Source organism: Gallinula chloropus (genome assembly GCF_964237585.1).
Source record: "Gallinula chloropus genome assembly, chromosome: 2".
Classification (NCBI taxonomy): domain Eukaryota; kingdom Metazoa; phylum Chordata; class Aves; order Gruiformes; family Rallidae; genus Gallinula; species Gallinula chloropus.
In genome coordinates, this window is record NC_140086.1 from 144133666 (window position 1) to 144160164 (window position 26499).

General features: G+C 40.9%; 1 protein-coding gene across 1 annotated transcript in view; it reads left to right on the forward strand.

Moving 5' to 3' along the window:
* Positions 1–749: 749 nt before the first annotated feature.
* The window catches only part of SPAG6 (sperm associated antigen 6), a gene marked incomplete at both ends in the record, with an annotated part of 33349 nt that continues 7599 nt past the window's right edge, over positions 750–26499 (forward strand). Inside the window, 7 exons of the mRNA XM_084260868.1 lie at positions 750–774; positions 877–972; positions 11664–11830; positions 15332–15515; positions 21907–22112; positions 23006–23179; positions 24977–25129. Of these exons, the coding sequence (XP_084116994.1) occupies positions 750–774; positions 877–972; positions 11664–11830; positions 15332–15515; positions 21907–22112; positions 23006–23179; positions 24977–25129 (1005 nt within the window). The remainder of the gene's footprint in view (positions 775–876; positions 973–11663; positions 11831–15331; positions 15516–21906; positions 22113–23005; positions 23180–24976; positions 25130–26499) is intronic.

Below are 26499 nucleotides of genomic sequence, written 5' to 3' on the forward strand. Positions count from 1 at the left end.
TGGGGAGCGGCTCCCCGCGAGGAGCGATCGGGGAGGAGGGGATCCCCCTTCGCCCGCTCCGTGAAGCGCCTACCGCTCTCGGCGTCTAAATATCGGCCCCGCCTCCGACCCAGCTTGCGCCGCTCTGCGCGGGACGCGGAGGGACAGCGGCGGCGGCCCGCGGGTAACGAGCCTCAGCTGCGGCCCGGGCAAGTCCCTACGCCCGGCCCGGCCCCGTCCCGCGGGCGCTGCGTGTCCCCTGCCCGTTCCCATCCTTGCCCGGCGCTCCGGAGGACCACAGCTCCCGGCGCAGAGGTGAGGGCGTACAGCTGCCTCCTGCACGAGTAACTTCGTGTTCGCCTATACGCGCGGATAACGTCTCCGCGCCGCTGCGCGCAGATCTGCCCTGTAGGCGTGAAGTCCTCTCTCCCCAGACTTGCCGGTCCGTACGCCCCTGCGCATCCCGAGATGCGCACCCGCGCACCTGTAGCTGTACGTTTCACAGACGCGTGCGGCACACCGACGTGCGGGCACAGCCCCGGCCCGCTGCGGGGGGGTGCAGGGCCCCCCCCGGGGGGGGTGCAGGTCGCCCGGTTCCCTGCACCCCCCCGCTGGGGCCGACACTGCGCGGGGCAGGCGGGCGCGCTGACGTCACGGGCGGTGTTGGCGCGGGCCCCGCCCTCCCCCGCGCCGCGGCTTCCGCCCGGTTGCCAGGGCGACGGGTACACAGTGCGGCCCTGCGCGGCCGCGCAGCCTGCCGCGCCGCCACCATGAGCCAGAGGCAGGTTCTGCTAGGTAGGTCGGGGCGGCGGCGGCCGGAGCCGGGGCCGGCGGGGCAACCGCTTAACCCGGTGCCCCAGCCTCTCTAACCCCGTGTCTCCGCGCTGCCGCCCGCAGTTTTCGAGAAGTACCAGCGCGCCCGGACGCAGTTCGTGCAGGCGGTGGCCGAGCTCGCCGCCCGCCCGCAGAACCTCGAGACCCTCCGAAACGCAGGTACGCCCCCCGTCACGCGAGAGCCGGCGGACACCGGGCGGCTTGAACCCCCCACCGGCGGCGGGGAAGGGAGAGGGAGCGCGGTGGGGGTCGGTGTCCCGCGGGGCTGCCGGGGCGCTTCCCTGTTGTTCTTCCCCGCCCCGGCTTGGCCGCGTAGTTCCCAGGGGTTTTCCTTTCCTCCCCTCTCCGTGGGATCCCTTGAGGGGCTGATCCGGCCCGATCCCCTGCGGCGCGGTGGGGGAAGTTAACGACGCTGCATGCGCGGGGTGCCCGGCTTGTCTGCGGGGTTGGCTCTGTGTTCCTGCTGGGGTAGGTGCCTCTGGCCGTGGTCTCGTCACTTGTTTGTATTCCAGGGAAACTTTCTCAGTATAACACACCTCTTGTACTTCCCCGAGCCTCAGCTTTGGGTAGAGGACAGAAAACGGAATCCCCGCCGCAGCCAGCGCTGACTCGCCGAGGAAAACCTCCTGTAGAAAGGAGAAACCTGCACTAGCTTTACGGGTTGTACCCGGATTCTTCAGTGCTTTTTTTTTTTTGCCAGCAGATTTCCTCAGGTTTAGGAGGGATTCGCTTTTGTTATATTGCTATCGTGGGATGTCGTGAACCAAATCGAGCATTTTTAGAAACGGGAGCTGCGGGAGCACTTGTACCAGCTGTTGTGCTGCTGGCATCTGGCAGACCCGCTCCTCTTGGCCAGAGTTCCTGAGCTTAAACGGGGACAAAGGAAGAAGTGCTCAGTAATTGATTACCTGAAAGGCAGATTGAAAAAGTGCTATAAATCGGTAGTTGGTTTACCATATGGTATTCATGAATTGATTATGTTTTGGTTTGTCTTGACTTTGTTTTTAATACTTGTTTCCCAAATCTAGTAAATCTGTCAGTCTTCTCTGAGATACGATGGGAACAAACGAACAAAAAATAAACCCAGAGCGTAAATATATTCAACTTTTGGTTGTTGTATTTACAACTGTCTACTAAAATGGCTTTGTTGAAAAACTGTCACTTAAATTCTTGTTAAACATTTGCTTTGATTATGGGAGTGACATGTTGACATCAGTCCTTTCGCATTGCCTTGCCGTGCCTCTTGGCTTTTATTTTTTTCCTTCCATATTTCAGCAAGTAAATGCCACTGCTTTAGTTTATACAGATGATCCCCATTTACCAAAGGGACATCTTGGCCACAGGGATAATTTACGCCTTATTTGTAAGAAGAGGTCCCTCTGTGTCCATTTACAGTTCTGGTTTTTAGCTGCTCACAGAGAGAGATCCCATTCAGATGGGCTTCTAACAGATCGGTGCTTTAAAAAATGCAGAAAGTGGCTGTTTTAAGAAAGCAAACAAAACGTTTAGCTAACTTCAGTTGTGTTGTATTTCTTCTTATGGTAATTATTTGATGTAATCTGGTTGGTAGCTTTACCTCATTACCTGATTTGTTGCTGGTGCAGAAGAGATGATTGGTTCAGAGGCCGGAAACCTTGAAGCCCAGCTGGTGTTGGTCTAAAGGTTAACTTTGCAGAGATCCAGCTCTGGGGTAGTAGTGTGGCAATGCACATTTGTGTAGGTTATCATTCCTCTTGGTTCATTCTGGTACTGAGCTGCTTTTCCAGAAGCTTTAGTTGTTCAGACGCTAGGTGGGAGGGGAATGGTGGCAAATATCGTGTTTCCTGTTATAATTTATTTGACTGGCTGAGGCCTGCAAGTATTTTAATCCTCTTCTTTCCCAGCCTGTGCCTTAAAACTGATTTGCAGGTATAGAATTAAAATGATTGCTGTTAGTTTTCACCTTTTCTGGATGCACTAGAAACCTCCTCCTAAATGAAACATGATAAAATAGTTTTTTATAACCTGCCCCCACATAAAGTGAGGTTTTGTCCTTTTTTAAAAAAAAGAATTCTTTACTACACTGTAAGCCCTGCTTCTGTGGTATTGTTGCAAATAAGGAGATGGCAGACTGCAGCATGGAGGGGGAAGTAAGCAGCCAGGATCAGAGGTGGGAGCTTCTTACTCTGACCTGGCTGTTGAGAAGCCTTGTGATATTGTTGTATGACCTGCAAGGAGAAATGGCAAACTGGAAAGAAGGTCAGAGAGGACCAACAGGAAACTCACTTTTTCCCAGGGCATCCCTGTTCCGAGGCCTCCAGAGCTGCATTTCCCACTAAACAGAGATCCCAAAGGTGGTTGTAACCGGGGAACTGGAATCTGGCCCCAGAGTTTGACACTTTTACAAGGCACTGTCTCTCTCCTGGTCAGGAATGTTCTGGAGAGTTAGTGCCTGTGAGCTCAGCAGCTTTCTGGTGGCGGGGAAGTATAAGGAATGATCAGAGAAATCCCTTTGTCAGAACGCATTCCTTTGTGTTGTCCAACTCTGTGATTGGCTTTGATAAGGCTGCTCGTACTGCTGTGAATCATAATTGCAGGATTTGTCTTTTGAATATTTAGTTAATGGACACTTGGAAAAAAAAAAATCTCCTCCTAAACTTTTTCCATTTAGTAAATATACACTTGGAATGATGACAGATTATTAATTTATCCAATCTCATTTCTGGAGGGCTGCTGATTTATGGGAAAAGCTACTTTGATAGTAATGTTTTAAACATATTTAAGACAAACCTGTTAATTTAGCAGCTGCAGCTCAGGAAGTTTGGTACTGGAACTCATTCTTGAGCTCCACACTCCCCTTGCCCCCATCCTTCCAACATCCTTCCGAATCCTAGGAGGAGACCATTTTCTATTCAAATGGCAGGTGAACTGGAGCGCTTTCTCCTGCTGTGAGATTTAGGCAGCTTTCTGTCTTTCAGAAAATGTAGGAGAAAATCTGAACTGTTTCCAGTATGTTTCCAGGAGTGGTAGTCACTGAGGGCCTAATTCTTCTTCCTTTATCTGCCTTGTGAAGCGCAGCACTCTAAATAAATAGTCCCGTTGAAACAGCATTTAGTTTTGATATATTTTTTCCCAAGGAGGTATTTACAATTCAGCATTAATAAACGTATCAGAATAGGACTGGGATTACTGCTGGGTATTCATTTTTTGTATTATCTCATAATATGAATTAAATCTTTATTTATTTTACATTAGAGTTTGTGGTGATGGGATTGTTGCTCTTAATTTGTAAGTTATTTAAAGATATCATTTGGATTAAGAAACTGTTTAGCCTAGCAATTTCCCCCCTGACTTTAAAGATATTATAAGATCAGCTCTTTAACCCCTTTCTTGGCGCTGATCACGTGGTTAACCATAGTGGCTGTGGAAGTCACAGGGACAGCTGAGCCTGGAACATGGAAAAATAAATTTGAAGCTGTGTGTTGCCATGGGACTGCACGTGCTGGGACCCTGCACACCTAGGTGCCCTTCTCATTGCTGCTGGGGCCTTTTTATCATCTCAGGCAGATAACTTCAAATTCTGTTCCTGTGCCTTTACCTACTTGCTGGCCAGCCTGCAGGGTTCCAGGAAAGTTCCAAAATATCAATGTAAAGGAAGACCCTCTCCCAGCGTATCTCTTCCATCTGTCCTGCCACTCCATCAGCCCACAACCCTGAGCCCTGGTGTGCCTTTCCATTCTGCCTGGTATCGAGCTATTTCTGAGGCCTTCCTGCTCCAGCATACAAGCCGTACTTCAGGATCAAGTCCTCTTCTCCTCTTTTGCTCTGGGCATCTTCTCTGGTTTCTCTTCCTCACAGTCTTGCTGGCAAGAGCTTGAGGGCAGGGCTTGTCTGTTCAGACTAGAGCTCCATCACAAACCCTTGTGGCACATCAGATTTTCCTCTACCTTCATTGTCTCTTTTTATGCAGGTAAAGGATGATGTCATGACTATTAGTTCTGTTCCAGCTCCAGAACTATTCCACTGACAGCAGGTTTTAAAAGCTGCATTTCCTAATCTTTGCAGTGGCTTTAGGAGTCTTTGTTTTTGAGAACAGGCTGTTCAAATTTATTTTCTGCATCCAGTGACAGGGGCTCGTTTTGCTCATGCTTTTTTCAACTTCTCTCCTTGGTATATGTGTTTTAAATGTACAGTTGGACACTTGGTCCTATGTAAGGAGGATCAAACTCTGGGAAGAGATTTCAGGATGTAATTCCGTGTTTTAAAGAATGAGGTCTGATAGCACAATGCTTTGTAGAAAGCCTACTGGGAGCACAGGATTTGTAGGGAGGGTGGCTGGCAAGTCAGCTGTGTGGAAAAGGACCTGCTCCATTAAAGTATCTGTGTTCTTGCCCTACCTGGACCCTACAAGTGGATATGCATGGATGTACTCCAAAATCCCCTTATAGCTAGTTTCAGTGTTTGGGTTTATGTACTCTCTCTTGTGAAGGATATACTTACCTTATATATATATATATATATAAAATATATTATATATTATATATATATAATTTTCATTTTGAGTTAAAAGCTGAGATTTGGCAGGATGAGAAGTGGGAGTGAAGTATGCAATATGCCATGAAAGGCAAAAGGTTATCTTTGGAGTTGTACGAGATCAAGTGAGGAGAGTAGCTTGATGATGTGGTGGTGCCTGATGAAGGGAAGGAAGAGGTTGTGTGTTAGGGAAAGTACCCATAGGATGAGAGAGAAGGAGAAAGTAAATGCAGCTGAAGCTGGAGAACTGTAACTCAGTCAACTGAAAGCTCAGCTGCTCTGGCGTTCCTCCTCTTCTCACCCACCAACCCATTTGGAAGAGATTGGCAAGTAAAATTTCAAAGCCAGAATTTTTTAGGAACTTCAGTCTCATTTTAGCAAGTGGCCATTAAAAAGAAGCCACTCCTTGTGACCAACTTGGTTTTTGTGTGTCTCTGAAGGATTGAGTGGTGGCCAGTAACTAGCCCTGTGAGGGGCATTTTCAGAAACCCGGTCCTCTTGAAACAGGATTAGTTCAGCTCCATTAATGCAGAAACAGGGTCTGGAAAAATTATCAGCCAGATCAGCTTTTAAGGAGGAGAAACTCACTGCTCCTCAATCCCTCAGAAATCTCCAGCTGTGCTGTCAAACTGAATCTGCATTATGTCCCACGCCATTCGGTAATTGCTTTACGAATTACTTGATTACCCAGAGTCTCTGTTTCCAAACTGTATTTATGTTCCCTTTGATATTTGAAGGATTGTAGTTGTGTTGTGCATGGGGCTGTCGCAGTGAGGAGTCCTTTCTCTGGTGAGTCACCCTTGAGGAGTATGTACTTGAGATGTGTGTGCTGCATCATCTCTGGAAGAGGTTGTGTCAAGGCAAGTGAGTGTGAAACTTCTCCCTCTCACTATTCTTCTGGGAACTTTTTTTTAAGTCTCCTACTTAAAACTTGCTGCTTACGCTGCTTCTAGGAAAAGGTAGTTGAAGATAGGGAGCTGGGGTGAGGCAGAAATAAATTTCCATTTATTGCCTTGTTAGATCTGCTGAATTTGATGTAAGGAACTCTGAAAAATCAGGGTGATATGATGAATGAGTGATATATAAGTGCTAATGTGAGCTGGGTGAACGTTCTTAGTGTAACAGGTAGCACACCAAAAAAAAAAAAAAAGAGAAGACAGCATTTTCTTTGATCCAAAGCAGAAATTAGAGTATCTTCAAGATGTGAGTGTCCAGAAATAACACTAGCATAGAATGACTTTATTCCACATTTATATTTTAAAACAGAATTAAAATTTGGTTTTAAGAAAGGATAGGAGGAGTCATCTTCAGGTGTGAAAATGGACAGAAATAGAAATGTAGAGCGACATTTCTCTGACTGGTGAGTATTGAAGTTTGACAAGGGTTTGACAGGGGCAGGAGGAGGGTAGAGAGATTCTGCCTGACTTCCAGGTGTTTTTTCTCAAGAAATCAAAACGACCAAATGAAGATTGCTATCTCCAGAACAGTGACTGTCTGGCTACAGAAACTTGGAATGAAAAAACTTGGAACCTGCTGCTGTCCTGAGCACTTTGTTTTGTTGTGGGGCTTTTTGTGTTTTTGGTGTTGTGGGTTGGGTTTTTTTTTGTTGTTGTTTAATTGTTTTTTAAATCCAGATAGGCTGCAGCCAACACTTGCTTGTTAAAAGAAAGTGCATCAGGCCTGTGCACAACAGCTCCACTTGAGAAGTGTGTATAAAGGTGATTCAGCTTCTAGAGTGTGTCATTCTTTGAAAGAAACCTGAGTGGGAAAGTGAAGATAGAAAGAGGAATCATTTCTTGCCCAAGGTCAGCCAAGGTTCCATGATGCAAGAGAGAATATTTGGCAGTAATTCTTTGCAACTCTGTTTCTGAGTTGCTAGTGGGAACTCATCCAAAACAAATCTAGCCCAATGGTCTAAATGCCTTATTCTGTAGTTTACTTTCTGTGTTGCTGCCTTTGAATTAGAGTTAATAAATTTCCTACTTCTGTCACAAGAGACTTATTTAGAAGACCACCAAAGACTTCTAAAGTTTTCAGCAGCAAGACACTGTGGCTACTCCCTGCTCTCTATGGCCCTGTTCACTCAAGTGAATAGTAGAGGTAAAAGGAAGTTGTTGGAAGGTTCTTGCCTATTTCCCTGCCTTATGATAAAGTTAAAGCAATTTGAATGTAATTCAAAATGCTAACAGGAGTCCTGGCTTGCACCTCTTTGGAGAAGAGGGGTAGACTTTGCTCTAGGCAGTACAGTAAAAGAAATTAAGAGATCAAATAGTTGTATTTGAGCTCCTCTGTCTCAGGGAGAAGGAGCTGGGTTGGACAGAAAGGCCTCCTCCTGTGTCGGGCACATTCTAGCACTATCTTCAGCAGTCATAGAAGGAAAAGTGGACATCTTGGTTTTGCTAGGGATGTTTTAGTGAAGACCATGTAATCTCTAAACAGTTGTTTTCATACTCATAGAACCAGTTGCTTATTTTTTCTAAGTTCTGTAAAGAGAGGAATACTCTATTTGCTGAAGATGTAAAAATCATGACAATGGTGAAAACTTAAGTGGTTGCTGTTACAGAAGAGTCAGAGATGACAGATAGCATCTTGATGCAGAGAAAGAAACTTTTTAGGGAATGTGGGAAGTAGAGATAGAAGCTTTTAATTATGTTCAGTGTATAGGCCTAGATTATGCCTGTGCACTTCTCTCACTTCTCAGTTAATTTGATGTCAATATAAGGCTAGTACAGCAGCAGGAATTGATTTTTTTTTCTTGTTCCACCAAAGCTCTTGTCGTGAGAATTATTTGTTCACTGTCTTTTCTCACATACAGACATCAATTTGGAAAAATAATTTTTCCTTGAAGGTCAGCACAGTTTCTGTTGTTTCTAAACATTTTCCATTCATTTAGTCTTTTTTTCAGCCCTGCTTTAGCATCTTGTTTCTTTTCAGTTACTCTCATTTCACTTTTCATCTCTTTCCTCACCTTCAGTTTCATCAACTAAAATAATTTGTGGTAGAATGTTTTGTGCTGACACTTGAACGTTATCACCAACCTCTACATGGTTTATACTACAATGGAATAGTAGTGGTTGTGGGGAATCATGCTGCTCAGAAGCATTTTAAAACTCAAGGCTTTTTAGCCTGTTCTGAAAGGGAAATCTGTATCAGCTAATCTTGAATATACAAGTGATATAAATCTCCTATTTGGGACAACGTGAAGCATATGCATAGGCACACTTTCTTAAATGTGGTTTTACGTTTTGTGGTGTCTGGGTATGTCATGCAGGCCAGAAACATGTCATGTGGCCTGGATCTCACTCATGGGTTCCTCCTGGGTAAAGCAGTTCTAGTCTTGTTAAATTTGACTGGACTTTGAGGCCATGGCCAGAATTGAATAGTCTGCCACATCATGCTTGAGTGTACCACTCATCTGGCTCTTGGCTTTTTGAGGGTCAGGGCATTGCGCAGCAAAGCACTTTTTTTTTTCTTTTCCTTTTTTTCTTTTTTTTTTCCCCCAGGCACTTCTAACTGTATTTTTTACATCAATAAAACTTTTTTAAAAAAAACCTGTTTGTCTTTATATGAAATCCTGGGTTTATATTATCTCAACTTAAAGGCTCAAATGTAATATCTATACACTAAATACAAGCGTCCTGCTTCTAACTGTTCTTGCTTTACTGAAACACTTTCAGTGTAGAATCAGAACAGCATGAAGTCCCCTTATGAACTTCAGCCACTGTTTAACCATGCAACTGGTGTTAGAAAGGACAAGAAAATATTCTCACATAGAGGTGGAGATGACTTGCTAGGAGAGAACAGTAGCTGTAGAGCTATTAGACATCATGGATGTATCATGTTATAGCTTCCATCCCTTTGGACCATTCCTTGCTTTAAGGCCCTCAGCTTTTCCTTGTAATGGTGTACCTGTTCAGCACCATGGTATCATTCCACTGTTGTGGGACTGTTGGATCAAATGACCTTTGTTCAGTGCTTATAACCTACATGAGCTCATGAGAAGGGAAGTCCTGCTTTCCTCCACAGTCACCCAACTAAAGCTTTTATGTTTGTTAGCAAAAATGTTAGAGAAGGAGCTGAGACAGCTGATATGGGGATTCTGATGGTAGCTCAGGGTGTCTGGTGTTCTGTTGCAGCACTACTGCATCTTGAGAGCATTGCTTTCCGGCTGAGGTGTAAAGCTCAGAAGTATTAATTCATGAAGCTGGCTGGTAAAGAGACAACAATCTTGAAGAACCACAATAGAAGTAATTTTCCTTTCCCAGACTTTACAAATCATATTTTTTATCTAACCATGTGAATCTCATTTATATCCCTATTGAAGAGTCATAGATTAACTGTAGGAGAATCTTCTACATATAGAGTAGTCATCTTTGATCATCCTTGTTGCCTTTCACTGAACCTTTTCCAGTCCTGCTATAGGGGAGGTTATTAAACATATGATAGATTTATACAGATCTCTGCTTTAGCCTCTGTTCCTTTCCAAATAATCCTGAGCACTCTGTGGGTAAAGTTTCTTCTCTGCTACTGAGCACTGAGCCTGTATCTCCATGGAACTGTTCTAATATTGAGATCTTTTCTCCTGGGCGCTATGATCCATTTGTGGTCCATCACTGCATGTGCGAGGTTGGGATTCGCTTCCCCATATGTGGGTGTTCCATTTCACTTGACATTTTGTTATTCAGTCATTCAGTCTCTAGTTTCTTGGCTGTTTTCCTCACCAGTACTACCTTGAATAACTTTGGGTCACCAGCAAAGTCTCATCTCTCTTCATGCTGTTCCAGATCATAGATGAATACTGAATGGAACATGTACCAGCACAAACCTGCAGAAGTCCAGTGCAGGTCACTGCATTGTGACCTCCTCCCTCCCCTGCTCCTCCTCAGGCTGGGGGATGATGCGATAGAGAGCAGCCCTGCGGAAAAGGACTTGGGGGTACTGATGAACAAAAAGCTGGACATGAGCCAACAATGTGCACTTGCAACCCAGGAGGCCAACCAAATTCTGGGTTGCATCAAAAGAAGGGTGGTCAGCAGGTTGAGAGGTGATTCTCGCCCTCCGCTCTGCTCTGGTGAGACCCTCCCTGGAGTACTGTGTCCAGCTCTGGAGCACTCAGCACAAGAAGGACATGGATCTCTTGGAGCAGCTCCAGAGGAGGGCCACAAGGATGATCTCTGGCCTAGAACACCTTCCCTCTGAAGACAGGATGAGAGAATTGGGATTCAATCTGGAGAAGAGAAGGCTCCAGGGAGACCTTATAGTGGCCTTTACAGTAGCTAAAGAGGCCTACAGGAAAGCTGGGGAGGGACTGTTTTAAGGGCATGTAGTGATAGGACAAGGGGCAGTGGTTTTAAACTAGAGCAGGGTAGATTTAGATTAGACATTAGAAAAAAACTCTTCACTATGAGATTGGTGAAACACTGGAACAGGTTGCCCACCGAGGTGATGGAGGCCCCATCCCTGGAAGCATTGAAGGTCAGGCTTGAAGCTCTGAGCAACCTGATCCAGTTAAAGGTGTCCCTGCTTGCTGCAGGAAGGTTGGACTAGAAGACCTTTAAAGGTCCATTCTAACCTTGCACGCTGCTTTATTCTATTGCAAGAATGGGAAGTTTGTTCCTATTTTTAGCAGGACATGTATCCATGCAAGGCCTTTCTTAGGCTGTAACTGCTAATTTTAGTTCATGTCACGACTACTTACCTTGCCTACAATTTCAGTGTGTCTTGTAATGCACCTTAGAGAATGGACTTTTGTATTCTTTCACATTTAACTGATACACTGCAGACTTGTCAGTGAAAACACATTGTAAATAATAACATAAGATAATCTTCAACTCTCCTCTCTGGAGTGTAATGTATTATGGATATTGGTCTCCAAATTATTCTTTGCTTATGATAGATGAAATGTAATTTGGTGTAATTCAATGTAGAGGTTCTTCTGGCATGCTGAATGAGTGATGTGCCAATGTCAGCTCTCCAGGTCCTCCAGATGGAGTTCCCTATGCATGTTTTAACACATGTATTTTACATATGTTTGAATATGCTTTGTTTTCTTGTGTATACTTTAACGTGTATTTTATAGGTGCACGAATATAGCTTATTTCTATGTGTGACTTTTTTATATTTCAGAAGTGTTTCGTACCTCCAAAAACTGGGCAGAAACACTGCTGTGTTTCAATAGTGCTGTGCAAGTGACAACTTCATTTCAGTGGAATACGTAGATTTCCTACAAGTTCTTATTATCTGGAAGAGTAATTTAATAGTCTTTTTATGAATGAAGGCAAATATTTAGAAAAAATTCTGCTTACCAAATGGGCTTTTCTCTTCCCTGTGTAACTCAGGTGTAATGTCTTTGCTGAGACCTCTTTTGCTGGATGTTGTCCCAACTATCCAACAGACTGCTGCTTTGGCTCTCGGGAGACTTGCCAATTACAACAGTGACCTGGCAGAGGCAGTCGTGAAGGGAGACATTCTTCCACATCTCATGTGCTCATTGTCTGAGCAGAATGTAAGGCATCATTGTTTTCTTAAGTAATCATTTGGTTTTTTTTTTTTTAACTGTTGCACAGGGAAAGAGAAATCTTTCTGTATCAGCTATTTGTTGTTATTCTAATACAGCAACAAATGTACTGAAGTCAGAGACAGCATGTATGTGTGAACTCCCGAGAGATCACTGTGCCTAAGTTTGATTTTTAATAAGCTTGACTTTAAAGTATCGTCTTACCTTTTAGTGCACTATAAAACAATCTATTCATGGTGCTGCTGTGTTTTTGAAATGTTGAACGATGCTTTATAAAAAGTCCCTCTATAAAAATGAGGCAATTTTCAATCTGTAGTGATAATTGACTAGGAATTGTTGATAATACCAAACACTTGCAAAATATATGTAAAAACCCCAGAACTTCTGCAATGAAATATTTAATATCTCCAAACATAGCCTTTTTGGAAATCTGTAGCATGGGAAATACAATCTGACACAGGAAAATACACTGAAAGGTTTTCATCTTTGTATTTGTCAAAAAAAGCCCACAACAAAAAAGTATTGTTACTACTGCAATACAAATAAACCTAGTGGTCTATTTTCCTCTCTTCTTACCATTTTTCTTCAGGTTTTGCATATATTCATTCTAGCTTTAGTTTTCCAGCGATCCTAACCTAGGTTACAGAAATACTTTCAAAAAAGGTTCCTAATATTTGGGGGTTGGGGATAAGTGCTGAGAGTTAAGTACATTTATATCGCAGCCACTCTTAGGTTGTGTTTTGATTTATTAGGTTTAGTAGAAGTAAGATTTCAATGGAAGTATAATTTGAAAACTATTTTCAATCTTTTGAAGGAAACATAAATAGGTACACACTGTATTTTTTGTGCATGCAATTAAAAAAAAAAGCCAAAGAAAAACCTTGATTCTGGTATAGTATGGAAAGATTTAAGATTTTAGTTAGACAAATTTACAACCATTTTGGTTATTTTATTTTTAAGGGAAGAAGGGGAACAAAACTTTTTATCTTCCATTTTTTGAGTTGGAAACCACCCCCTGCTATAACTCAAAGCCCTCACTAAATTAGCTTGGGTCCCTTGATTTATCTCTTCCATGTTACTGCTCGTGCTGTCGTTACATCGAGATGGCAGTAATTCAGAATCACTTGGGGCAGCAGCAAGATTAGTGTGAGGTCATGGAAAGCCTACTATGCTTTGGTGACTGAGGGCAAGTGAAGGAAACTCATTATCCAGTTCATGCAGAGTTTAGCAATGCATGCAGTTTGTTACTTCCCATAGGCAAAAGAAAAAAACCAACCCAACCCAGATACATTTCCATTCTATTCACTCTTTGTGTATCGACATCTATATTTAAGGAGAAGATTCTTTGAGCACACTAAATAAATACTGTTTCTGTTGATTTGTGGAGAACTGTTACAGGGTCACATCCCAGATCAATGTTTTGTCAATTTAAGTGAGCAGAATATAGTTTTACAGTGTTTTCTGACTGTGCCTGGGAATACAGTTTGTTTGTAAATAAATGTCATTTGGATAATAAAAACAAAGCAGTGTTTTTCTTTGCCAGGAGCATAATTACTTAACAGACATAACATATCCATATTTGCTCAGGCATAGACTGGTGTAAACAACTATAGCTCCATTGAGTTTGACAAAACTTGGAGTAACTTGCATTAACTAGGGATTTGAGCATTTGTCTGTACTGTTCCCCTTAACTTATGTTCCCCTAAATGATGTTTAATGCTTTGCTTGTAAATTATGTTTAATGTACCTGCTTGTAGGCTTTAACTTGGAAGACTGGATTTTTGGCATTAAGCAATCAGTACTGGTAAACTAAGCAGGGTCAGGGCATGTGTTTGAGCACTGGAAGAAGACATGTGCTTTCGTATGTGCTTCTAGCCAATGCCAAACACCAAACACCTCAGCAATGCCTGGGCATGATTTAGGGGGTAGCACGAGGTGGGGACGGTTTCCAGTAACATAGATGAAGTCATTGTGCTTTGGGGAAAAGGGAGTTTAGGTGACTTGGACGTGATACGCTGTGTTGCTTTGGGGCCAGGGAGTAGGCCTGTTTCCCTTTTATTTCCTGCAGAGCCACTGCAAATACTCCTCTGTTGCCATACCTTAGTGGTTTAGATCAGACTTTCAAAGGTGTTTGGGTACCTCACAGGATGCACAAAATGCTCACGTGATTCTTTGTTACTCTGGACTTGATCCAAAAGGGATGTGGGCTTTGTATTGTTAAAGTTCTGGGTACCTTTATAGTTGGAAGCAAGCACTGAAGTGCCCAGGCGCCTTGTGCAGAGGAGGGGAGAATCAGGCGTTTTGTATTGGGATTAAAGCCAGTGGGCACACAGAGAGCAAGCCCTCCAGTCTGTATGGCTGATCTGTCGATTGCCAGGCTGGAAAGCACATTCTGGGTACGTGGGCATAGCAGCAGATGATTTGTGTCCCAATGAATCTTGCACTTGGTGCTGCACAGTGGCTTCAATAGGGAGTTGACTGTCTCCTGAAACAGTTGTCTGTGGACAGAGTGCTTTAACTTTTTTTGAACTGTAAAACTGGGGAAGAAATTTAACCTTCAGTTTCCACATCCCAAGAAAGAGACTGAAATATGACTTCTGGGAGGAATAATTCAACTGTGCTTTTAGAATAAACCACAACCACCACTGTAGTTTATGTGGAACCCCATGATGTGCACAGCATCATGCATTTTATATATATGTATACATGCACATATATGCTCAAAACATGTATTTGGTCCAGCACTGAGGGAGATGGGTAGAACTGAGATGGGTGCTTGGACTTTGCTTGAACTAGTAACAGAGGAGCCTAGCTGCTTAGTCCCATCAAAGTGAGCTGTCCTGGACATGCAGGAGCAGAATTGCAGGCTGCCAGGTCAAAACCAAGGTTCATCCAGTGTTGGATATTCGGTGGGATGGGTTTTCAGGATCTTAGCCTTGGGTTTAAGCAATACTTGGGTATTTAAGGACTCAGATCCTAAACCCTTTTGTTGTGTCTAGTTCTCTATGCCTGTGTTTCCTGCTTCTAAACGTAAACAATGTTTTCTCATAGAAATTTTGTGAGGGTGTATGCATTGGAAACTGTGAAACCTTGCAAGTGTCACAGATGGGTAGAATTATTTTAGGAACTTGCCCCGTGTAACCTGTGTAATCTGGCTAAATATGTTAAGAGCTATTGTTTTTGCAGCTCTTACCATTCACTGCTCATTTAAACAAACAGACTTATCTAGACTATTATCTTTTCCCCATATCCTCTTAGCCCTCTCATTTTTTCTGTTTGTTTATGCACTTACTGCAAATTTTAGATCATGAGCTGTCTCGAAGGACTGTAAGGTTCATCGTGTGATGTCTGGTGGTCCTGATTTGGATCTGTATGAGATACTGCTGCTACTAAAAAAGTCTAATTTATGCATGTCTGTACTGTATTATGCTTTGAACTACTTCATGTTAGTAAAAGCTTTTTTTTTTTTCCCCTCTCTGATTTGTATAGCGTTTCTACAAGAAAGCAGCTGCATTTGTGCTAAGAGCAGTCGGTAAACATTCTCCACAGCTAGCTCAGGCAGTAGTTCAGCATGGAGCACTGGAAATGCTTGTGATTTGCTTGGAAGATTTTGACCCTGGAGTCAAGGAAGCTGCATGTTGGGCAGTTGGGTATATTGCTCAACACAATTCAGGTAACAGGTTTCACATGTGTTATCTTTCAGCTTAATCCTATGTAATAGTAACTGTTACTATGGAACAAAGTTTCTTTTGCTAGAGATGAGTTCTTAATTTATATACATAGTAAAGTGGAGAAGCTTAAGCAGAGCCAAGCTTCATTCAGTTTACAGCAGTGCCTGCAGGATAAACCTGCCAAATTCATTGCAGTGACTATGTTAGCATTAGCCAGTAGACCACACTCTTCTCTGAGAGTCAGGAATAGATCCTAGGAATCTGATATCAAGCAGTTCCCTGCTGTCTCACAAGCAGTTGTATAACTCACTGGCAGTGTCATGTTCCTATTTAAAAGCTGATCCACGTGGTTGATAATTCTTTTACCAGCTATTTATATAGTTCAAGTAAAAGTTTAGAGCTGTGCATCAACGAATTGAGGGAAAAAAACCTGCTGTCTGGAAAGGGAGGGAGAAATGGCTTGTGTTCATATCATTTGAAGTGAAATTTACTCTGGGATCATAACATTAACTCATGCATTTATGTTTGGTTTTGGCTCTAAAATGTACATAGACTGAATTTGGAAGTGATTTTCTTCTTTTCCTTTTTTAATCAATATGGAGTGTTGGATTGCAGAAGGCACGGGGGACTTCCCCTTCCTACTTAGAGAGAGGTTTAACTTACTGGGAGAGACTCCAAAGTTGTCATCACCTTCCTAACAGACTGCTTTTTCTGGGGAACAAATTCATTCTAGGGGCACCTCAGTGTGCTAAAGATATTTTGGTCAGTGAGTATGAATCCCACCCTTGGTGGAAAATAATGGTTGCTTCCATCTGAAAGATTTTTAAGTGTTATTTGAAAGTGTTCCTTTGTATACATGTGTGTAGTGTAAGTGTGTGTCTGTGTTACTCTTAACATAAACATTTCTGTAGTTTTGTTATGTCAGTAAATCAATATTGACTCACTTCAATTGCCCTTCATGCTATTCACTGCATGAATGCTGGCTGATCTTTAGGGCGATCCAGCTCACTCTGTGATGGCATTGTCTGTGAAGATTGAGGTGATGTGGGGTATGGAAGACAACAAATTCCTTGTGCAAATTTTTATTCCATGGTTATGAATTATTTATTCACTGACTGTGAGTGGTGCATGTCTCATGTCATTTTATACCCACAATAAGAACAGTATTTTCAGAAATTAGGTTGAAATTGCAAGTGCTACCAAGCTACAAACATGAGGACATAGACAGATCACTAGATGCAATCAGTTTAAAAATAACCTAACCAAAGAACCCCAAAACAAAATAAAAAAGAAACCTGAAAAAAATGGTTCTTCTTCTGCCCAGCTACGGCCGATTTGGGGGATTTACCTTTCTATGTAACACAGTCACAGGAAGTCTCTAAAATGATTACTGAAAGTAGAGGAGTTACACTGAAGAAAGATCACTCTGCGTGGTATGTTTCTTGCACTCCTACAAGCATGCCTTTGCAACAGGATATTGTTGAAGATGGGATAAGAAGATAGATGGACCTGTTCTTATCAACATCTGGTGTTTACTGTTCAAGAAACTCTGGATTAGACTCACATGCTTGTGTTGACAAAATCTGGCAGTTATGATTTTCTGTCATTGACTAACTGTGGACACACATTGCAGTTTAAACTCTAAAAATAGAGTTGGCTGTGAAATGGTTTTCCCCACCCACAAAAGGTTTTTCAGTTTCAAAAATTGTTTCGGTTCCAAACTGGGACACCATTAAGACAAGATTTTATTCTTTTTCTCTCTGAAAAGACTGGGGGGTAGGGAGGCTTATTTGCCCCAGCAAGAAAAGTTCAGTAATTAGGGCATATGTCTGGGATATATGTGGGAGAGAGATTAAACTCCTGATCTGTCTTAGGCAGGATGTGAACCTCTGTCTCCCTGAATGCAAGCAAAGGCTCCCAGCATTCAGTGATAACTGGTTATAATGGGAGGGTCTTTCTGCTTTTAATCAGAAATTCCATCCATGACCTGGTAAAGATGCTCTCCAGGAACTGTGGTGTGTGTTCCCATGAAAAGACTTACATTTTGAGTAATCAAGATTTTTTTTTTTCCCTTTTCCTTTCACCTGATGAAAACATTCTCTGGTTAGCAAGTTCCCCACTGTCTTCATACAACAACCTCTTAAAATGCAGTTGTTCTGTGAACAGATGTCTCCAGAACGCCTGTGAGATTTTAGGTCAAGACAGATGTCTAGATACTAGAAATCTTGCCAGGGAGCAGCTCTTGCAGTTTTGCTCTTTCTTGTAGATCCCTTTGAGCTGAATTTCAGATGCTGCTCTTACTCCAAAGTATACAAATCAGTGTGCTGTGTTTTTGCCATTCATTCTAGAAGAGTTGTCTTTGGAAAGAACTGTAAAACATTTCAAACACCATCAGGTCCGGAAAAAATATTTTGCAAATTTTTACTTATACCATATTCTGCTACTTTTAAAAGGCAAAATTCTTATGTTTGAGATAGGTAAATAACTTAGCTTTCCATTCATTTTGCCTACCTAAAGGGTGTAATTTATTAATTGTCTCTTACCTGCTTCAGCATCTTGTAAATTGGTAGGAAAACAAACCTAAACAATATTCAAACGTATTACTGAGAGCAGAGTTATTTTCATTTTCTGTCATACGGTGGTACTCTTGGGATCATGGGATAGTTCAGCTTGGAAGGGATCTTGGGAGGTCTCTAGTCCAGCTTCTTCCTCAAAGCAGGGTCAGCTACAAGGTTAAACCAGGTTGCTCAGCTCCTCAGTGATTTGAGTTGAGCAGTAACTTTGCCTTATTCCAGGAGCAAAGGTTGCTCTGTAATTAATGACGTCCAACCTTCTTGTGGTGAAAGGTTTTCCCACTGGTTCTAGTGGAGTCTTTATCACTGTGGTTGTAGCACTCTGCATAAACCTGTGATTCTGTGCAGCCTTTGGGCTCGTGGGGATTAGAGTCTTCCTATGTGGTCACTACATGATCACACAGTCCTCAAAAACAAATTATGGTATTAGTGGTGGTTTTGGTCAAAACCTGTTATTTCCTGTGGACACACCTGCCACCATTGCAGGGTCTGAGAATCCTGGTCTGGACTGAAACTTCCATTTGCTTCCAAGCAAAGTAAGTTCTTGCTGCAGCTCCACTATGCACGTGGCATCTGTTCAGAGCTGGTTTTTCGTCTCTGGGGACCTGCACATTTGCAGTCTTACCTTCATCTTTTCTCCCTAATTGTCTTTTACCCATACTATTATTGCCACCATGTTAATGTTAGTATGGATTTCTTTTTTTGGTAACAATTTAAACCAGTCTAGATGAATCCTGTAAGACTTCCCATTGATTTCAGTGGATCTTATTGACTCTCTGTTCAATATCCGCTCTTCTTGATCACATAAATTCATGACTGGGCCTCAACTTACTTTGAATTAATTTCTTAGTCCCTGACAAATGCTTTTGTATTGAGACAAATCAGTACTGTTCTAGTACAACTTCTAGTTGAACTGGTGGCATCTTAAACTCCAAAGTCTTTCTTTGTCAGTCTTTCTTTATAAGTCTTTCTTCTATCTTTATGTCAGTCTGTCTTCATGCTTGCAGTATCTTTTTTTGCTAAGATCTTCCTCATATTGTTCTGGAAAAAAAACAGCTATGGTGGGTTTTGAATCTTAGTTCTCTTGTCTCTGAGAATGTGTAGGATAACATTTCCTACTTTTGCTCACATAGAGAGAAGTCCTACTTCTACTTTATCACTGTGCAGTTGGACAGGTTCCTTGAGCTGTACCCTGAACTGAAATTCCAAGCCCAGGGTTTTCACAACTCTCTGTGGAAGTAAACAAGGTTCATAGATTAGTTTTTGTCTGTTGTATTTCTCCTCTTCAGCCATTGGACTTGTGTTTGCCCTTATAATGAAGTCCTGGCATAGTGTTCAGAAAATTCTCTTTTGCAATTTGTTCTGTCTCTTTTAGTATCTTTGACTGAATATTGGTTTAAAAAAATAATCTTGATAACTATATTTTCTCCTTTAGCTATTTCTCAGGCATAATTTTTTTTTACCTCTGTCTGTGTTTTATAATTGGATATCAAAGTTTTGTGAATCCTTTGGTGTATAGTCTGAATTAAAGATGTTCTACCCAGTCAGAAGGTTAATTGCACTGGTTTTTTTTTTTTTGAGAAACACACCCCCACCTACCCCCAACCAATACAGTTATCATAGAGTCACTTAGAACTGTAGTTTGGGGAGCTGAGTTTTCAGGGGAATGTGATGGGAAGATCTATATTTTCTTTTGTCCCTGCCTCAGCTTTCCTGTTTTTCTGACAGTCAGTTTACTGGTTGTCTGTCTTTTGACACATGGTCCAGCCCTCCATGTGGTAAGTTACTAGCCATGAACCTTATAAACACCACTCAAAGAACAACCATTTAATTAGCCATGACCAACAATAACCATCAGTATATAAATGATATTGGACTTCTAACAGCAAGAGCTGATTTAAATTGAATCAGATTTAGTTTGCTTGTTTAAGTCACTTTTATGGTTACTTTTGCATGCCTGGTCATAGCTGTGACCTGAGAATATTACTCTTTCTCTCCCTACTTGAACTTTATGATTCCAGCTCACAAGGCATCAAAGAAACCTGTTCTTCTAGTAGTATCCTGTCTTTCTTGACATGATTCTCCTGGTATTAGTCTCTCCTAGTAGACTGTAGGCAATTGAGTTGGTTGCTCTGAAGTTGCTTCTGAGACACAGTCAGATGGATTAATCTGGAACATTGGCCAGTAGTTCATGATGTTTTCCACTTGATCAGCATTACAGCATCAAAATACAATTTGAAGAAACCAACTATGGCTTTTTTTCTATGAAGTATTGGAAGTGGCTTATACCACTTACATTGATTATGTAGTTTTCAGGTTTCTTTTTGGATATGTTTCAGGTACACTTAATTTCACGTTTATAAAACTGGAGATTCAGTGTTTGGGTTTTGTTGAAATCTTATGATTTGTGTGTATTTAAGGGATGCACACCCTACATTTTTATTCAAATAGTTGAAAAGTGAACCTTAAAGGGTTAATTTTTTGTTAGTTGAAAATTTACTCCATTATGTATTACAATTTTGTGAGGTAATAATTATAATTTCTTTAAAATATTATATCATAAAATAACATACAGTGTAAATATTTGACTTATCACATGTATTGGAGTGGCTATAACTCACTAATTGAAAACCAATCTGGTCAGGAACATTATTTGGATATTAACAATGTAATGATGACATGACTTACAGATTTCATGAAAAACTATATTAGTCTATGTATATTTAATGAAGTATGCTATATTTTTCTTAGTATGAAAATCTCTTTATGGATGGACTATAAATCAAAAGCTAAGTTAGAGTCTTGAAATACAACAGCCATATGTTGCCATGGTACTGTAAGTCAAGATAAATGTTAAAGATAATAATGGATATGCATAATAAGGTGTAGCAAAACTGTACCAAGAACCTAATAGATTATTGAATCCCCCATGATTTTTACCACTTTTCCAGCACTATTTTAAAATAGCACAGCTTGGTTAGAGTATGAATTTTGCTTCTGTAACCAGTAATTCTTATTTTAGGACTGTGATTAAAGCTGCATACATGGAGAGAGCTAATGAATTTCTAATAGTGTAATTTTTGTCCATGTCAGCTAATCATATGCTCTTTTTTTTTCTTTTCTTTTTTTATTTAAGGTGCAGTTAGTTAAGGATATTGTACTAATCGCAGGCACACAATATCCCACTGATGATATTTCTCATTTGTGTAATTGTGTATGATAACATTTTCATGTCATTAAAGTATAAATTCTGTTTTGTCCTATGTATGGTAGTAAAACCTAGTTTTGATCAGCAAGTTCCATTTTTCCAATCTTTTATGTAAGATAAATCTTTTATGTATGTTTTTTGTATTTCTGTTTTTGGCATTTGATCTATGCTAATATCTGCTTATCATTTAAAGAGGGTAAAATGCTCTCTAATTAGGTGGTTGGTAAAATTTTGGTACTTTGGCTTTCTGTGTTGTTGTTAGCCATGCATAAAATGCTTTCCTATTGATCAGTGTAGAATAGCCAGGGTTTAAACAGCTGACATCTGCTTACTTTAAAAAAAGAAAAAGAAAACAGAATAACAAACCATTTCAGCCTAATCTACCTCAAATGTGTGCATGTAAATGGGGGTCCATCTATTGACCTGCATTCTTTTCAGTTGTGGATTGGTCCACACGGTTTATGAAACCAGGAGGGCTGATTTGAAATGCAGATGTCGAGACAGTGAACTACACCCTCCCCTCTTTCCTTTGCTGTATCTGTCAGGGTGAAAAATGGCTTGCACAAGGGTCAGTCACCCATACTCACTTAATTACTTTCCTTGGACCTACAGAACTGTCACAAGCTGTGGTGGATGCAGGAGCTGTTCCTCTTTTAGTGCTCTGTATCCAGGAGCCAGAAATTGCTTTGAAAAGGATTGCTGCTTCAACTCTCAGTGATATTTCAAAGCATTCTCCAGAGTTAGCACAGACAGTAGTGGATGCAGGAGCTATCGCTCACTTAGCTCAGATGATCCTGAACCCTGATGCTAAACTGAAGGTACATTTAAAAATTATATTTTATTTTTAGTCTCCATTATACCAGTCATTACTTGATATTGAACCAAAGACACTGATTTGCATATTTATTTAGGAACCTCTTGTTTTGGGCGTTAACAAAATGTAACTCCATAGTTAGTGACAAAGAGTTTTGAACATATTCACAGATTTAGCTGCTGGATAAAAACTGCTGCTCTGTGAGGGGTGGCTAAACTAATGTTTAAAGTGAATAGCATGGTTTGTTTTTTTTTTTAGAATTATATAGTATATGAAGAATGAAAGAGATTTTTTTTTAACAGATAAAATTTGCACAATTCAGTTACAAAAAAGGTTTTGCATACTTAGGATTATATTATAAACTAGTTAATATTATATGTGTTACTTTATTTTAGTATGTACCATCTGATGTGAATAGCTGTGGTCGAAGGTTTAATTGTGAGAGTTTAATTGAAAAAAATAGTTTAATATAAATTTTCTGTCTTACTTTAACAGAAACAGAAGACTACAAAAATGTAGTATCACAAACAGGATAAAAATTCTTTAATATAAGGTCTGATAGACCAAACTTATGCAAATAAAGATACTTTCTATGGCTTTCACCAAATTTTAAATTACATTTTTAAATATTGTGTATATATATATATGTATATTCTTTCTCATACATAGCAAGCTTGAGTAGAATAAAACAAAGGAGAAACTTTTATTCAGGAACCAGCGAATGTTCTGTGCCATTATATTCGTGCATGAATTGACTCAGTGAATTGTAAAATAGCTGTAATTGTTTTCCCTATCCTGCTTTGTTTTCCTTGATGCAATAGATTTTTGTGTGCAGGAGGAGTGTGTGTTGTGGGATGTTTGTATACTATTGATTTTATAACAATTTTTATTTACTAGCGTCAGGTGCTGTCAGCTCTAAGCCAAATAGCAAAGCATTCGGTGGATCTGGCAGAGTTGGTGGTTGAAGCAGAAATTTTCCCAGTTGTGCTCACATGCCTGAAGGACTCAGATGAATATGTCAAGAAAAATGGTGCAACTTTAATTAGAGAGATAGCAAAGCATACGCCTGAGGTAAAACCTTGAAAATGCAAATACAAGGTCATATCATTAGATTTTACACTTTAAATAAAATACAGGATTATTCTGTCATTTGCTTTTTGAAAGAGAGGGCAAATAGCTGTTTGGCATGTTCATTGGAAAAATATGGAAATGCTTGCTGATATTATGAGATGTGTATTGAATACGAATTGGGGTAGGAAACTGGGAATCATATAATGTATACTTAGCTACTTCATTCCATAAGATATCTTTGCAGAGACAGAGTTTAGGCTGACAGTATTGCCAGTCCTAGATATTAAAAATATCATGAGAAAAGCCTTGCAGAAGTCATGATACCAGCTAATAAATGGCAAGATCATCCTGTAACAATAATAGATGGTGTGTGTCTTTTAAAAAAAATCTTCTGGGGTGCTGGGATCACATTTTAATTATTTTTCCAATGACAAAGAAGGTCAAAAGTTCTCTTAGTTATTATTAAACTGATGGTAGTTTCTTTTATTAGCTGGAGTTTGTAATTTGAATCTCGGTGTTTGCAGCAGTTTTGCCAGTAATTGATACGGGAAGGTGGGGATATTTGACAAAGTCAATACAAAATAAACAAGTAATTATAACTATGTTAATCTGTTAGACTGTAGAGATAATTAAAAGGCTGTAAAGATGACTCTGGAATGAAATACAGGGAATGGATTTGTGGAATACCTAATGCCATGAGCACAGCCTTTTCAAAATTGCAATACTAACTTAACAACTGAGAAGAGTTTAAACAGGATACTGTGCTGGTCTTCAGCCTGCTAATCTTTAAGCTGGTGGTGATGACAGGTTGCAGTCTTGTTGCATTTCCTGTTTTCTCTCCTGCACCTCATGAGTAATGCAACTTCACTTTCTCAAAAAAGTGAATAAATTATCATTATCAAAGAGGGGGCACTAGAGTAGGAAGCCGGAGGCCAAACTCAGAAGTCAGGGACACTGACCATTCTAGCAGCTCCCCAGAGGAGCAGTAGGAAGTATCTGGGCGACTCCCAGTGGGAAGACACAATCCACTCCTGACTTCAGAGTTGATACCATACATACACTGCTACCATCCCTCGAGTGAAGCTTCTTTTGGAAAGAAAGAAACTTAGTTAGTTAGTTGATAAATGCAGCAAGCATCATAGACTGTGGACATGATTATAATTTATAAGCAAGGCCGTATCATTTGTCATTCTGGGGCAAACTCCACTGCCCATCCAGTGTGTTCTCTGGACACCTCCCTCAAAATACCCTAACAGGGCAGAATGGCATAGTCCATGTCAGTTTTGTGCATCCATTATAGCTGTGTTTGGCATCATGCCTCAGTAGGGGGATCCACAAAGACTCTTATGCTGCAGAAGTTACCTGGAATATGTAGGTGAGAGGAGGAGTGGGCCTTTCCCTCTGTCCCTGCACAGAACGTATGATGTTGGCTTGGGAATGAGTGGGCACCATAGTATCTGACTTAGTGGGTGCACCTTCAAGGATATTAATGTATTAGGCTGTCATTTGCATGATCCCTTGGTGTATATGAATGGAGTTGAGAGTATGTCATTCCATGCTGCAACAGCATCGAGTCCCGATTTTCTTGCAGTAAAGTCAGTCAAAACCAGAGTAGTGAAACACCTTCTTACCTGAGAACCTGATGCTGCCCTGAGTGCTCAACAGTCTGTATGATACAGCACTTCTATTCCAGCTTTATTTTGTAAACCAGGAGCAATAGATTTAAGAGTTTTCTAATGTAGTGCTTTGTGCCTGTTGATACTTACAGTATCTAATCTCTTCTGTTTATCTTTTCAGCTTTCACAGCTTATAGTAAATGCAGGTGGAGTTGCTGCTGTGATTGATTGTATTGGCAGCTGCAGAGGGACTGTCAGGCTGCCTGGCATCATGGTGCTTGGTTACGTAGCGGCTCATTCGGAGAACCTGTCAATGGCAGTGATTGTCTCCAAGGTTAGCTATCACTTTGTTGTCTTCCTATAATTCTTCAGTGGTATTCTGAGGAAGAGATACAAATTCACGTAGGCAGTGAATGTATTTTGTGACAGAATTATATACTCGCACTTTCTCCTAATATTGCTGCTTGCTGTGGCTGAAATTGTGTGGTAACCTGACCAGAGTGTGTCTTTATGAAGTTGAACCTGTTATAAAATGTCCTGCATTAGTTTGTGAACATCCATTTGTGTAACAGTACATGATTTTTCTGCGTTGCAAATGCATGGGTACAGAAAAAGTCAGCAAATTTCTATGGTCTGTTTCCTCTTTAAGTGAACATTTCTGGCTACATCAAAACCCTCGTTGAAAGAACGTTTAATGGCATGTTCTTCATTGCACTAGCATGACTCTGCTAGTACGGCTAGAGTAGTCTGGCAACAGAAATCTTCAGACTTTAAAAGACTTCGTTTTCTGATGTGGTATGGTTTGATTCAGTTGTGCAAGTGACATTTCAAATGAGAGAAGCTATACATTTTCAGGTTTAAATAAAGTCTGGGCAATAACATAGAAGGGAGAGAATTTGCCGTATTCACAATAGGTGAAATTAGTGCCTGACATAATATTCTGATGTGCATAATGCTAACTAATGACAGGAGGAAGGAAGTAATTTCACTGAGCATTGTTGGCCCATTTTCACACTATGTCAGTCATTTAAAATATACTGTATGAGTGGAAACAACGGAACAATACAAATTGAGGAACAGAAATGTATTCTAGTAGGAATTCGAGTTAAAAAATAGAAAATGCTGCAATGTAACAGCAATAACTGTGCAGGGAAGGTAGCAGTGATCCAAAAAATGCTCTTCTGCATTTGAAAACTAGAGAAAGAGATGCTTTTTCCTTGCCCTTTCTGGAGGTCCTTCTCTGGATGTGTCTTTGTCTCTCCACTTTCAGAGGTGCCTACAGGAAATATGGTCCTGCTGTTGGATGCTTAATGTTCAGTGGGATGAATCCAGGATTAAGTTTGCAAAGAAATACCTAACTGATAATTTTTTGAAGAGTAATAATGGTTGCTACTATAACTCAATGGGATTTGTGCAACCTCTGATGAAACTATATATTTTAATTAATGATCCATAAAAGAAACCTAAATAGCCCCTAAACCCATTAAAAAAATGCTTCAGAGGAGACTAAGCTTGTGGAATGGTACATAGTGCTGAGGACATGGCTTGGTAAACTGGAACCATTTGAAAGAAATGTTCTGTGGTGTAAACACACGTAGTTATGTATCTACGATGTTATGATGTAAAGTGCAAGCTCCATTCCATGGCACTGTATCCTGAAAGGAGGAATTTTGAAAAAGTTGTTTTGGGGTCATGCTGGACAAA